The sequence below is a fragment of the Cucurbita maxima genome, unplaced genomic scaffold, assembly GCF_002738345.1.
Source record: "Cucurbita maxima cultivar Rimu unplaced genomic scaffold, Cmax_1.0 Cma_Scf00017, whole genome shotgun sequence".
In the NCBI taxonomy this organism is placed as follows: Eukaryota; Viridiplantae; Streptophyta; class Magnoliopsida; order Cucurbitales; family Cucurbitaceae; genus Cucurbita; species Cucurbita maxima.
The window spans coordinates 1052693-1068254 of NW_019272033.1; the positions used below are offsets into that span (position 1 = coordinate 1052693).

Sequence of the window (15562 nt, forward strand, 5' to 3'; positions counted from 1 at the left end):
TTTTTTTTTTTTTTTTTTTTTTTTTTTTTTTTTTTTTTTTTTTTTTTTTTTTTTTTTTTTTTTTTTTTTTTTTTTTTTTTTTTTTTTTTTTTTTTTTTTTTTTTTTTTTTTGTATCATGTAAACCCTAAACCCTAAATTATCAGTAATTAAATCTAAAAATTTGGTAGCGATTAATCTCAAAATAAAATGACCATCCTAGATTGGTCTGAGAAGGAAACGAAACATTTCTAATAAGGGGTGGAAACCTCTCCTGAGTAAATATGTTTTAAAGCTGAATACAATACGTAATGGATCAAATCAGACAATATCTATAACGGTGGACTTAAGTTGTTACAGGTTGAGTGAGCAAGATGTAAATTATTATCGTACTACTATTTCCCCAACTTCTTTCATTAATATTTAAATGCTACATAGAAGTGTTCATATGATTCGAGAAACAAACCAACTCAGACTACTCCACCGAGACAATAAAGGTTGAGTTTGATTATTTTAACTTTTTTTTAAAATAAAAAATTTGGGTGAGTTCGCATGTTAACACTTTTTTGGTTTGGTCACTCGAAAATAGAGCCATAACCCTACTATATTTCTTAAGATTATTATGAAAAATTAAGAATATTCAACATTTATAATCGTAATGCGTTTGATTTATGAATATTTTTTATTTAAATTTTATGAAATTTTAATTATTAATATAACTTATATAACGATAAACAATATTTTTAGAACACTAAATTTTTTTTTAAAAGAAAATTTAGAAAAATTAAAGAAATAAATTGTTTTCAAAATATGCTTTGACTTTGTTTAAAATTTTTATTAAGATTTTTAAATTGTTTTCTAACCGTTATAAAACAACTCGAGAAACCCGGATTAAATTTGTCCATTAAAATTTGATAAATAAAATATTAATTATCTCCTTAAATATCGATAGTTTCATTCTATTCCGTGAGCTAAATAATTATAAATAAAAAAATAATATACAGCACATAAATGTTACACTATAATTAAATTAAATTAAATGTTGTAGAATTTTTCTTTAATTAAAAAACAAATATGGTTGGATTTCACTGACTTTTCAACCCAATTTAAATATTGTTGGATTTTATTGACTTTTCAACCACAACTTTGGAGAGAAAAGTCAACCCCGTTGACAAATTCTATAAAGAATTTGTGTGGTTGGATTCTCTTGTTCCTATCTCAATGAGTGGCCAACTACAACAAAGTAAAATCAACAAAATTAAAATCAAAACATTGTGTTATTTTTTTTTAATAAATTCATATTTTTTAAAAAGGGCGAAAAGTACGCAATCTAATATTATAAAAGTAATGTAACTCGAAGAGAAGAGCCGTTACTTAATGAAAATGAAGTTTTTTTAAAGAAAATTTTAAACAAATACCAAAAAAACAATATTTAAAGGGCCCATAAAATAATATTTATTTAAAATTGAAATGTGACAATTATAACACGTCTACAAATCTCGCATGAAAATTTGTTTAATCAAACATTAAATTATCGTGGAAACGGTAGAGTCAACTTTAAATTATGGTCTAAATAGGGTCTATGGCCTATTGTTAATGTTTGATTAATCCACCACACAAAGTTATCTTATTTATAATCAAATAAATTAGAAGGATATGAAAATAGTAATAAATGAAAATAACAGGAAAGATACCTATGATAATAAGGCAAATATTAGATATTTGCCTTATAATAAAATATCAAATATAATATATATGGTAAACTATAATTTATTACTAAATATCCTTAACACCCCACCGCAAGCTAAGCGTCGGATTTAAACGAACGTGAAGCTTGAATCTGAAAAATTCAAAGAGGTTGAGAAATACTTTTCATGAATATGCTAACAACCCAGTTCTTGGCCATCAAAAATTGCAGAGGGATCGCCGCTCAGCGGCGATGCTGCCTTGGCTTCAGCGAGAATATGTCTAACCCATGAAAAGGGATTGTCGCTTAGCGACGATGCTGCTTTGGCTCTAGTGAGAATATTTATAACCCCAAGAAGTAGAAGGGGAAACCTAGAGAAAGGGACAAAGACAATATTGAAGCCGGAAGAGTCGCCACATTGGGCGAAGGAGCCAATTTTGGCGAGAAGGGCAGTCGGAAGAGTCGCCTCATCGGGCGAAGAAACCAATTTTGGCAGGAAGGGCGGCAGCAACTTGATTGGCGAATAGACCAGTGCGGCACCCAGATTCCGAAGGTAAATCTCTGCAAAAGGTTGATAGATTTAGGTTAGAGTTTATGTGAAGGATGAAGGTTGATTGGGAAGAAAATGAGAGAGACTATATTGGCCAAGGGGAAAACCGATTGGGTTGGAAAAGGTGAGGTTGTATGTACAGAGTATGACGAAAGGTGATTTGGAGGTCAATAGGGTGGAGCCGAAGAGTAATCAATCGGCTCCGACTACGGCAGCCATGAAGACTGCCCCTGCGGCGTCAAAACCAGCAGGGGTGGTGGAGAAGAAGATTAGAGGATTCAAAAGCCATTGAAAAGAAAGGATCGGGGTTGTTAAACCGAGAGGGCTCTGATACCATGTGAATGTTTGATTAATCCACCACACCTAAATGGTGTGAAAGTTATCTTATTTATAATCAAATGAATTACAAGGATATGGAAATAGTAATAAATGGAAATAACAATAAATGGAAAGATACCTATGATAATAAGGCAAATATTAGATATTTGCCTTATAATAAAATATCAAATATAATATATATGGTAAACTATAATTTATTACTAAATATCCTTAACACCCCACCGCAAGCTAAGCGTCGGATTTAAACGAACGTGAAGCTTGAATCTGAAAAATTCAAAGAGGTTGAGAAATACTTTTCATGAATATGCTAACAACCCAGTTCTTGGCCATCAAAAATTGCAGAGGGATCGCCGCTCAGCGGCGATGCTGCCTTGGCTTCAGCGAGAATATGTCTAACCCATGAAAAGGGATTGTCGCTTAGCGACGATGCTGCTTTGGCTCTAGTGAGAATATTTATAACCCCAAGAAGTAGAAGGGGAAACCTAGAGAAAGGGACAAAGACAATATTGAAGCCGGAAGAGTCGCCACATTGGGCGAAGGAGCCAATTTTGGCGAGAAGGGCAGTCGGAAGAGTCGCCTCATCGGGCGAAGAAACCAATTTTGGCAGGAAGGGCGGCAGCAACTTGATTGGCGAATAGACCAGTGCGGCACCCAGATTCCGAAGGTAAATCTCTGCAAAAGGTTGATAGATTTAGGTTAGAGTTTATGTGAAGGATGAAGGTTGATTGGGAAGAAAATGAGAGAGACTATATTGGCCAAGGGGAAAACCGATTGGGTTGGAAAAGGTGAGGTTGTATGTACAGAGTATGACGAAAGGTGATTTAGAGGTCAATAAGGTGGAGCCGAATAGTAATCAATCGGCTCCGACTACGGCAGCCATGAATACTGCCCCTGCGGCCTCAAAGCTAGCAGGGGTGGTGGAGAAGAAGATTAGAGGATTCAAAAGTCATTGAAAAGAAAAGATCGGGGTTGTTAAACCAAGAGGGCTCTAATACCATGTGAATGTTTGATTAATCCACCACAACTAAATGGTGTGAAAGTTATCTTATTTATAATCAAATAAATTACAAGAATATGGAAAGAGTAATAAATGGAAATACCAATAAATGGAAAGATACCTATGATAATAAGGCAAATATTAGATATTTGCCTTATAATAAAATATCAAATATAATATATAAGGTAAACTATAATTTATTACTAAATATCCTTAACACCTACCAACTTCGTTACACCCTTGTTAGAGATTACACCTGCAAGAAAGAGAGAGTAACACGAGTGTGTATATAAATATATTCCATAAGTAACTTGTTTAAACTAATACATACGAGAATTGTGCACTGTCCATCTCGAATCTTACATTGTGTATAGGTTGGTTTCCATCTATTGATATGTTTGGTTCAACCAGTCTGATTAGCATAACATGAGAATTACTATGTGGGTGCAGTATTTTACTTAAATTCCTTATTTATACGTTGATTATGTATGAAACACTATAGTATAACTCCTGAATTTCTAAATATGGCTTCGTTATGAGCATACTTATTATTTGTCTATGATACCGATTGTTGCTCTAAGTATACTATGCTACAGTTATGCATGTGTCTCTTTATGTTATAAGGTTATTGTGATGGCGATGTTAAAGGGTCGTCAACTAACCACTAATTGGTAAAACATGAAATTGCTTCCCTCATGTTTATGCTGCTATCAGGTTACTGTGGTGAGGCTGGTGGAGGGTTGACAAATAAACTATAGTAGCGAGGAATTGGTTATATCCAACACCGATATGTATCTTAGTTAGTCCAAATATGAGGTCTCTCCTCTCACGCCAATAACGGTGTGTACGTTGGTGGAGGATTTGGTTAAAAGAAGAATGTGAGCTTATTTTGAAGCCATTATTGTTCTAGTGGCATTAAAGGTGCCTTAAATGTTCACCAAAACGGAGTAAAGTTCCCAATCCAACTTTAAAAGTTAGGTTTACGGGTTGAGTTGATCAACCCGTATAGAATTCATAATTCAATCCTAAAAGTTGAGTTAAGTCGAGGTGAGTTGGATTGTGAGATAATTATTATCTATCTATCATACATGTTAAATTAGTAACTAAAATCTCATAATATCAAATATTTACAAACCATAGCAATCACTCACATATGTTACGAACGTTAAATATTCTTAATCTTCGTAATAATCCTAAAAATAAGATAGAGTTAGGTTAGACTGTAACCTATTTTCATCTTTTGACTAGTTGATCCGACCAAAAAAATGCAATTTGTGAACCGAACCAACTTTTCAATTTTTAGAAAATTCAACCCAACCCAACCCAACTTTTATGGTTTGGCAACCGTCCGAGTTAGTTAGGTTCTTGGGTCATATAAACACCCTCATTGACGATTTTGATCGATTTAATGAGGGTTAAATTATAATTTAGTGTTGGGTCTTTTGAGGTTTTAAGAGACAGATCATCTAGATAACTACTAGACTCTATCCACGGATAACAACTAGACCGCTTCACTCAATCTATGTTGGTTTAGTTTAGATTTAAGGAAAGGTGCCCCTTCGTCTTAGCCAAGAGAAGAGCTTCTGCTTCTCGAAATAGACAAATCTTAAAAGTTTAAGGAATTAAACGAAAACATATATAAGCAAAAGGGTAGAGAAATTTGATTTAATGCTAAAAATTGCATTATGGTGATGAGTTTGTGAAGGCAAACACAGAATTATTTTATGTTACTAACATTGCAAATACATATGGAAGAAAAATAGTAAGCAAAAAAACTAGAAAAATTACAAAGGCAAGGCAGACACACAAGCTCCCTGTATGTTGGAAAGGTTTGTCAAATTAGGATCTTTTTTGTTTGTTTGTTGTCTCTCTCTTTCTCAAACATTGCCTCTTTCTTTCCTTGGCACAGCAAAGTGAATCGAATTCATTTCTTCATTGGAGGAACCAATACTTTTCACACTGTGTAGTGTTGCTGGATCGTGTCGATGTCGAGTCCCTTCAACTTCACGACCGACTCGACATGACCCTTGAGCGTGTTCAGCTCCCGAAGCCTGAAACCAAGACAGAAAAACATTTCAGAATACTAATGGTTTTCCCAATATGAATGTGAATGGTGTTGTTATATCTTATACCTTGCAATCTCGGCACGTCTCTTAGCTTGCTCTGCGATCTCCGAGAGTTCTCTGTAGCTACTTTTTTCGGAGAAGATGTTTGTCGACTCGGGAGGTTGAAGTCCGTGTAATGTCCTTTGAGCAAGGGCCCATTGAGCTTCTCGTTCCTCTTTTCCATAGTCTTTCTTGGTGGTGAAAGCGGTCTGTTGCACGATAACAACAATGTAGTAGTATGAATAAGAGTTCACCAAATCATTCGTTCTCTATAAGAAACTAGAAAGAAAGATGTACCTTGTTTTCTAACAAGTTGAGCCATGCCTTTCCGCTCAATATATATCGAATAGCAAACTTCATGAGATCGAGCGGAATATAGAAAATGATGCTGTACAACCAGATGACACCGGCCCATCCCCATCCGATTCCCTTCATCTTTGCGAAACGCCAGTCCGCATACACGGCGATCACCGTTGCAACCTGAGACACCAACACGACGTTTTAGCTTTTCACCCTTTGGTTTGAATCATTTAGTCTAAACCATTCTACTTCATTCTTACCAGCTGTGCAATGAAGAATGCGCCGACTAATAGAAGTCCAGGTCTCTCGATGTACGACCAGCTCCGCGATCGAGTCACAAAAATCAAAGCCTGGCTCACAATACTCACTTGCAGGTACAAAGCAGCCATCATTTCATATTCACTATGACGGATCGATTTTACACCGAACGTATTCTACATTAACAAACAAGAACGTAACTCATTGGATCAAAGTATTTTTCAAATGATTCTAAGGCTATAGAAGCACGGAACATACCGAAAAGAAGTTCGTTCCGTCCATTAACCAAAAGAATATAACTGTCATCAACGCTAAGTACCCTCCGAGTACTACCCCGGTCGCAAAAATCTCTTTCAGTTTCCAACTGTCAGGTAATGGTGATGGCTTCACCCTGTCCTTTGAAATTGTCATAATGGTACCTTCAACAAAAGCAGCCCTATCAATATTGATAGCTTTGATTCTATGGAGCTATCAAAAGGACAAGAACTCACCATCATTCAATATAGCAATAATCAAAACCATGAATGGTGAAAAATCAAACTTCCAAATGAGAGCAATCAACATAAAACCAAACTGCAAAAAAAAAAAAAAAAAACGGAATATATCGAATAAGATCAAAGAAAATTGGATCGAAACGATTGAATCGAGTTTAAGCAAGGACTGCACACGTACCACAATACGAATAGTGATTGAAACTGCATAAATCTGTCAAAGAGAAAACAGAGGAGGAGAAATGGTTAAGCGCTTTCCCGAAAACATATAACTCGAGTCGAGTACGTTGACTTACGGTATAGTTCTTCATCCTCTGAAAGATTGCTCTGCTGGTCAACACGGCACTGATGATTACGCTCAATCCAGGCTCGGTAAGAACAATGTCGGAAGCGCCTCGTGCTGCATCGGTAGCATCCGCAACAGCTATACCAATGTCTGCCTTCTTTAAAGCAGGAGCATCATTCACACCATCTCCTGTCATTCCACAAATGTGCTTTCTCTCTTGCAACTTCTTCACGATTTCGTATTTGTGCTCTAAACGTTGTATTAAAATCGAAAACGGTAAGAGGATTGTAAACAAAAACGTCGCAAAGATGTATCGTGATATAGTCAACTGTCATCACCTGGAAACACTCCAGCAAATCCATCAGCTTTCTCGATCAACTCTTCAACCGGGAGGCCAGCGATGCTTTCGTCCTTGTGTTGGCCGAGTAACGAAGAAGATGGATACATATTCGTTCCCATTCCAAGTCGTCGGCCAGTTTCCTTAGCAATAGCAAGTTGATCACCTGGTATACGGGTTCGACCGAGTCAGGCGTTGCATAACGAACATGATGAGAAGAATTTCCATGAAACACAAGTGAATTACCAGTAATCATCTTGACATTCACACCCAAGTTGAGAGCTCGTCGGATGGTTTCTGCACTGTCGTGCCGAGGAGGGTCGAAAAGAGGCAACAGACCAACGAATTGCCACGGAGCACCGGGACTCTCCTTGTTTTTCTCAGGCACTTCCTGTGAACGTATTACAAAAAGAACAGTTCAATGATCAAATTTTACGTACAAACAATTTTATCGAGCGTCGAGATTCAAACCTGTCTAGCAACAGCCAAAGATCGAAGCCCGCGCTCAGCGAACTTGTCAATCACAGAAAACACCTTCCTCTTGAAGTCCTCTTTGCAGTTGCAAAGTGTCAAGATCTGTTCACAATGATCATATGGTTATACGACATGATAATCAACTACCACGACAGTATCGAACGGGATGTTACCTGCTCGGGAGCGCCTTTGCTAGCACGGTGCCAGTTTCCATTAGAATCAATGTAAGTCAAAGCAGTTCTCTTATCAACAGGGTTGAATGGGAAGAAGTGAATTTCTCTAATTCCAGCTCTTGCCTAAAACATGTCAGCACTTTGATTCAGAGTTTTCTCAGCATAATGAAAAGGGAACTAACAATCGAAGATAATCGTACCTCTTTCGGGTCAGCGAGCATTCCGACCATGGCAGCATCGATCGCATCCTGGTTTTCAGTCCTAGAAGCTCTTGCAGCAAGAAGAACGACATGTTCCTTGTCGATGCCCTTAACGAATACCTCAATCAAGTTCTTGTCGACACTCAACTTGTTAAGAGTGAGCGTTCCGGTTTTGTCGCTGCAGAGGACGTCCATACCGGCCATTTCTTCGATAGCAGTCATTCTCTTAGTGATAGCACCCTGTTGGGACAGCTTGTGAGACCCAATAGCCATAGTGACAGACAAGACAGTAGGCATAGCAATTGGAATGCCTCCAATCAAAAGAACCAAAAGGTTGTCAATTCCATCTCGGTAGGCACGGCGTTGGATCGGGTACATGACGATGATCTCAATCAGCATACCAATGGCAATGGAGCAAATACAGAAGTTCCCAATGGCAGTAAGAACCTTTTGGAAGTGTCCAACTTGGTTGGTGCTATCAACAAGATGAGCTGCCTTTCCAAAGAAGGTGTGGACACCAGTGGCAATAACAACAGCTTCAATTTCTCCTTGTTTGCAAGTTGAGCCAGAGAAAACTTCGTCCCCTGGATTCTTCGTCACGGGAAGTGATTCTCCAGTCAACGCAGATTGATCGACCTTTAACGGATCACCCTCGAGAAGACGAGCATCAGCCGGGATGATGTCTCCTAGTTTCACACTAATCACGTCTCCTGGAACCAGAATTGATGCATCTTGTTCACACCATTTTCCATCCCTTAGAACCTAACACCATAACACAACCAACAAAAACCATTACTTCAAGCCACACGAGCCACTTACGTCTAACCTCGGATATCTAAGACAATGACTACTAATCTCGTACCTTCACAACTCACAGTCGACTAAACATCTACTTCGAATAACTTTCTAAGTACTTAAAAACACTTTTTTTTTTGCTTAAAATGTCTTTTAAAACGACCGAAAATTGAAGATCCAATACATTACTCAACTCCAAAAAGAAATTTAGGCAATGAATATGAGTATCTGTGTAGTTACCTTAGTTTTAGGTGCAAGACCAGCCATGAGAGCAGCTGCAGCATTACCAGCATTGTTCTCTTCAATGAAACTAATGGTGGAGTTGATAACCAACAAACAGACGATACCGACGAAGTCCTGCCAATCGGGGCCCTTACCGCCGCCGTTGGCCAAGGCAATGGCCATGATAGCTGCAGCTTCCATGACCCAAGACAGGGGATTCCACATAAACCCAAGAAACTTCAGAATCTTGCTTTCCTGTTCATATCAATACAAAAACATATCAGAAAACAGAGCAATTATCAAACAAAAACTCCTTGTTTCTCTATGATAAACCAAAAAAAATCAAACCTTTTTCTCTTCTAGCTTGTTGGGTCCAAAGATTTGAAGACGATTCTCCCCTTCTTGGGAAGTTAAACCTTCTCTTGTACATTTCAGCTGCTCAAACACTTCTTCAATAGGAATTTTCTCCTGAAATAATCAAAATCGAAGTTCTTCATGAATAATTCATAGAACATGATCACCGATTCATGTTTAAGAATAAACCCAAATCAAAGATTTCCTTACAACGATTCACCGCCGAGTTACCGAGTGAGACTCGGGAACCAGACGAGAGAATTTAATGGGAAAATGGAAATTCAACGATCAGGAAGATGTCAAATCCGTAATCACAGGCACGTTGACTAAAAATTCCCAAGTGAGCTCCACCACCGGAAAACAACCCATCTTCTCAGCGCGTGTGATACACGCGTTGAGTACTCCGGCGTGGTGGCGGCGTAAATACCGACACAGAGAAGGGTAAAACAGGAAAAAATTGAAAATAATATCCGAAACAATCGTTGAATTCAAGGATGGTCGGTTAAGTGACAGGTGGGGACAGAACCGTTGAAACGTGAAAAGCTCTTTTTTAGACAAAAAAAATTAAAAAATTAAAAATAAGGATTTTTGTTATTAGGTGAAAAGTCGAAAGTACCACGGAGAAGTACCAAAAATTCCCAGTTTTTCTTCTTCACTTATTTTATATCCAAACGATTTTTTTTTTTTAATAAAAAATAAAAAAGAAACGGAAAAAGGAATAAATTTATGTGAATTAAAAACAGCCCCCGAATTCCTTGTCTGTATTGCACATGCCCAGATCCAGTTAAGGAGCCAACCATGGAAGAGGAAAGATCTGTTTGGGTGGCGAGAAAAGGTGAGAAAATGAAAAGGAAAATAAAGAAAATAGAGTCGATTCGTTGTTACAAAAACCCCTCAATTGAATTCCAAACCAACATTAAATCAATGGGAAACAAAATCTATGATTAAACTCATCAGAATCAGAAACAGGGGTGTTTGGGAGCCGGGAAAATTTGAAAATTTTCCGAGAAAATAAGAGGGGTGGGGTGGAAGAAGGGAATACCAGATCAACTGTCTCGTTCTTGATCTCCTCGAGAGTTAAAGCCGCCATCTTGATTGGTCTTGTTGTTCTTCAGTGGGATATGAAAACAGAGGAACAAAGGGGGGTTTGTGGGTTTTGTTGTTCTAGAGAAGAAGCATTAGAGGGGTTATTTTCCCGAGAAAATAATAAGATTCCCGGGAAAATTAGTGTTTGGGAGGAGAGAAAATGAGCAAAGGAAGGGAAAAACCTTGGAGGGGTGAGGAAATGGCGTCCAAATCCACTTGCCCTTTTATATAAACTCTTAGCCTCCCTTCTCCCCCCTCCCCACTCTATTGTGACTACCACGCAGTCCAAGTGGGCTCCACTCTCTTCATATTCTTCTCTCTTTCTCTCTCTATGTTTACTATTCAACTACGGAAATTAGAATTTTGTGTTCGACAATTTTGCACCGTTCGATGTAATGATCCACAAAAAGACTATTCTACGTAGACATCACATTCGTGGCTTTTGGATAGTGAAACTTTAACTCAACTCAACCCTCTATTTTCGAGTATTCTTATTTTCATAATAATCTTTAAAGTATTGTATTGATTGTAATCTTATTTTCTAGTTTTTCACGTTGTAAATAGACTCAAGTTTTCAATTTTTTAAAAATCAAGAAAAAATCAAACCCAATCCAACTTTTAGTTTGATTCTTTAGTCATATTAACCCAGTCTCTCAATTTTTAAAATTATAAATTTAATTTGTAAAATCAAATTTTATAAAATTTACTATTATATAATTAAAATTTATATTAATTCACTTTAAAAAATTTAAATTTGTCGCGACTTATCACTTTCAAAATTAAAAAACTAAACACAAATTAATTTTAACTTTTGAGTATGAGACAATTTCTTCCACTTAGAAATGGTGAGGTACAATCATCCATCCACGTGGCAGACATCAAGTGGTGAGTTTCATAATTAATTTGTATTTTTTTATTTTCTTTTTGTTTCTATTGAAAATTAAGTTGAAATAATTATTGTGATATAACCAATGGATGATCTGTATAAAATTTTATTTATTTATTTATTTTTTTATATACTTTTCTCTTTTTTTTTTTTAGAATTGATATAACCCATGATTTTTTTAACCTTTTTTCCCATAAGCAAGACAAAATTTTTTTACTAACAAAATTATTATTATTATAATTATTATTGGACCAACGTTAATTATTAAAATTTCAATTAAATACTAATATACTACCGTTGGCAAGATATAATTGTCCAGATTCATTTCCACGTTTAAAATAATACAATGTATCAAAACCGAAAAAAATAAATTGTGAAATATTCGAAAGGTTAAAATCTAAAATTCCTGCCCCTATTCTACAAACGTTCCCTCCCCCCTACTTAGAGCAGAAAATAATTCAATTTTTATTAGATAAATCAATTTGACAATAGAGTATTGTCGAGGAGGCGAACTAGTATTGGCCCCTTGACTAGTGATAACACGAATTCGTTAAAAAAAATTAGGCATAACATGAAGCTGACGTTCTGATAGATAAGGTATAAATAATATATAAAAAAATTAAAAAATAATTATGTCACTGTAATGTATATATAATTGAGTAATTAATTGAATCTAATATTTAAAAAATGATCTCTACAAACAATATTATGGCACATGGAGATCAAATTATTTGGAGTTATAAAAAATATTTTAGTTTTAAGAGAGAGAGAGAAAATAAATAAAATTAAGTAATAATACAACATAAATATTAGTTTAAGAACAAAAATAAAAAATATTAGGGGATTTGACTTATTTATTTATTTATTTTTATTTATTTTTGGCCTGTGGACCCCTCAATAATAGTATACAAAGATTTCTCAATTGTGATGTCTCTTAAAACAAATGGGCTTTATAAATATTATTTATTTATTAGAAAAAATGAGAAAAATTAAAAATGAAAATAGGAGAGGGAGAGCATTATTGGAATATTAGTGGAGGCGAAATATAAATAAATAAATAAATAAATAAATAAAAAGTCGTTGAAATTAAAGAGAGAGAAAAAAAAGAGGTAAATCCATCATGACCGTTGGATTGCTTTGAACGGTGGTCAACCCTGCTTCTGTGAAAAAGGGATCCTTAATTAAATTTTTTAATTCTTGTTTTTTTTTTAATTTAGACTTTTGAAATTTATTTTTTGTTTTTTGTTTTTTTTTTTAAATTCAAACGAATACTGAAAAAAATTACAATACATTGTTATTTAATTATATTATAGTCTCGAAATTTTCTTGTTTATTTAATTTTAGTTCTTTAAAGTTTTCGAATTCCATTTTTAGTTCTTCAACTTTTAAATTATTATATTAAGTTCACGTATAAAATTAAATTTATTATCGAAAATTATTTGTTTTGAAAGTTAGCAGTAGCATGCACATAAGTATTTAAAAATAGGGAAGAATTTGAGCCTAATTCAATATATAATTAAAAAAAAATTAAATTATATCAAAATTTTACATTGCAAAATATGTTAAATTATCATTTTATTGGGTATAAATTTAATTTTATATTAAATAAAATGGGTGTAAAAAATCTCAAATTTTTTAATTTTTATATTTATCAAATTTTATAACTTGATAGTATCTATTTTAAGGGTGGAGATATTATTATTGTTATTATTTATAATATTTATTTTTATTTTTTAAAAATTAATTTTTGTCTTTGTACGGAGGATCCTTTTGGCTGGTCAATTTTGTTGAATATTCCAAACTCCCCATTTTTTGTTAAAAATGCAAACAAAATAAATGTAAACATTAAGTGCCCAATTGAGTCAATAGGACAAGAAGACTGCAAACAAAGTGAGGACTACTCTTCTTTCTTCACCATAAAAATCAAACATAATCACCAAACACCTTTGTTTCTCGCTATTATTTCTCATGGGTTTAGATCCTTCTTTTCCACTTGTAATTTGAAACTGAATTACAACACGTGTAAACCGAAATTGAAAAGTATTGGGTCTTCAATTTTTGTCGTGTTCATATGATCCGATAACCCAGTCAACTTAGACTATCCAATCCATAAAGGTTAGGTTGGGTTGAAAATTTTCGGTTTGGCAGTTTACGAGCTAACATTTTTTTGGTTCGATCAACCCAACTATACCGTACTTTTAAAAAAATTAAGAATATCTCACGTTTGTGATTGTAGTCATGTGTTGTGGCACTTATTTCAGTATTGATTTTTTTTTCTTTTTTTTTTCTTTTTATAATTATTGATTAAGTTGGTTGGAAAATTTATTTGTTGACATTTATTTGGATTAGAAGACTCTCCCAACATTCTAGACTTTCATTAATGATCAATTTTTTCTCAATTAATTTTAGGAAATATTATAATAATAAAAAATACCTTAATTTTTCACTTTATTTATAATAATAAATTTTACTTTCAACAAAATAATAATAATAGAAAAATATTATCCAAAACATCTAGAAGACACATTTATAAGAGAGGATCCGTTTTGGCTCATTACTTATCGTCATCAGCTTCATAATTTTAAAACATGCAATGCAAAATTTAATTTTGATATGGGTCTTACTCTTTTTTTTTTTTTTTCTTTTCAATTCAATTTAATATCTAATCATCTTTCTCTTAATCAAAATGAATGAACCGATACTAAATCCGAATGAGAGAAAAAAAAAAAAGAAAGTTATTATGTATACCAGGAAGGTGCATTTCCTTTTTCAGTGGCTCATTCATTGAAACTTCATGGTTAGTCGTGATTTACTTGGAACAATTCATGTTGGATGACCTCCTAATAATTTTCTTAGGATGCATGTGAGTGAAAGACAAAATATGGTAAAAAAAAGGTATGTTACACGGGGTGTAGAGAAATATCAGAACTAGTAGGTGCCACGTATGGATTTCAAATCTTGATTTAAATCATGTCGTTAAATCGAGAAATACTTGACATCAAATTAATTACATTAACTTCGTACGAAAGGATTAAAAAATTTAAAAAGGAGAAATTTTCCATACCTCATTTATTCTCAATTATTGATTCCATATTTTCCACCAATTGCTTCATATATTTTCCACCACTCAAAATTCTCTTTATTCTTTTAACCTTAATTTCCACTAGACTTCTCTTTTATTTAAAAATTCCCAATTATTTTCACATTTTGGAGAAGAAAATGATTGAAAATTTGTAGTTTTCTAAGCTACATATGTTTTTAGGAAAGCTTAATGGAAAATAAAGTTTATAATTTGATATTAGATGGTTGCTTTAATTATCTTTTAAACGTCGGAGAGATTCATCAACGTTTCATTATCGCTGTAGTATAAACGGTCAAAACGATCATTTTGTTCAAACTTATACAATAAATCTTGTATTTATTGATTTAATAATTTTGATTATTTTCACCTTAACATTATCTACTTCATAAGAAATTCAAGGATATTAGTGTAATTGTGACACCCGAATAATGGAGGAGTAAATGAATGAATCGAGATCATATCTGAATGAGAGCGATCCGGAGAATAGGATGACTAAAAACGACTTAGTTACTGTCTGTACCAATAAGGTACACTTTCTTTTTCGATAGTTCAATAATAGGAACTCTAAAATTAAGTGTGGTTTGTTTTGAGTAATTTTATCAGGAATGACTTGTTGGTATGTGGAGATAGTCTTCACTCTTAGAACCGATGAATAAATAACTTAACCATGTTGTAAGGGATGCAGAGGAATGTCGAAGCACACAAGTGATGCATCCGAATTCCAAATCTTGGGCATGAGAGCGTTACAGTAATTTTGAATAGTACTTGGTGACATACTAGATGATCATATGAAGTTCACTTTCTTCCCGTATAGAGTAATTAGATGAGTAATATATATGTGAGATCCCACATTAGTTGGGAGCAGAATGAAACATTCTTTAAGCTCAAAGAGGAACAATATTTGTTAGTGGTATCAAAACTACACACCATACGATATGCCAATGAAGAGCCTGAGCCTTGAAG

At 34.4% G+C, this 15562-nt stretch overlaps 1 protein-coding gene across 1 annotated transcript; it reads right to left on the bottom strand.

The window, feature by feature from the left end:
• Positions 1–5504: 5504 nt before the first annotated feature.
• On the bottom strand, positions 5505–10842 carry LOC111491838 (plasma membrane ATPase 4). Its single transcript, XM_023140894.1, has 16 exons — positions 10588–10842; positions 9540–9659; positions 9210–9446; positions 8175–8936; positions 7975–8097; positions 7799–7903; positions 7574–7718; positions 7329–7493; positions 7001–7239; positions 6886–6918; positions 6705–6786; positions 6472–6632; positions 6216–6389; positions 5953–6135; positions 5683–5864; positions 5505–5601 (listed from the first exon to the last, which is right to left on the bottom strand). Exons 1-16 carry the CDS (start codon positions 10633–10635, stop codon positions 5505–5507), a joined length of 2856 nt encoding a protein of 951 aa, XP_022996662.1. The 5' UTR covers positions 10636–10842.
• Positions 10843–15562: the final 4720 nt, after the last annotated feature.

Bases quoted from the DNA above. Each gene is read 5' to 3' on its own strand.
- LOC111491838 (XM_023140894.1), bottom strand. From the start codon at position 10,635: ATGGCGGCTTTAACTCTCGAGGAGATCAAGAACGAGACAGTTGATCTG. The intron at 9,660-10,587 runs GTATTCCCTTCT...TGATTATTTCAG, and splicing joins AGAACGAGACAGTTGATCTG to GAGAAAATTCCTATTGAAGA. The intron at 7,719-7,798 runs GTTTGAATCTCG...ATACGTTCACAG, and splicing joins CTTTGGCTGTTGCTAGACAG to GAAGTGCCTGAGAAAAACAA.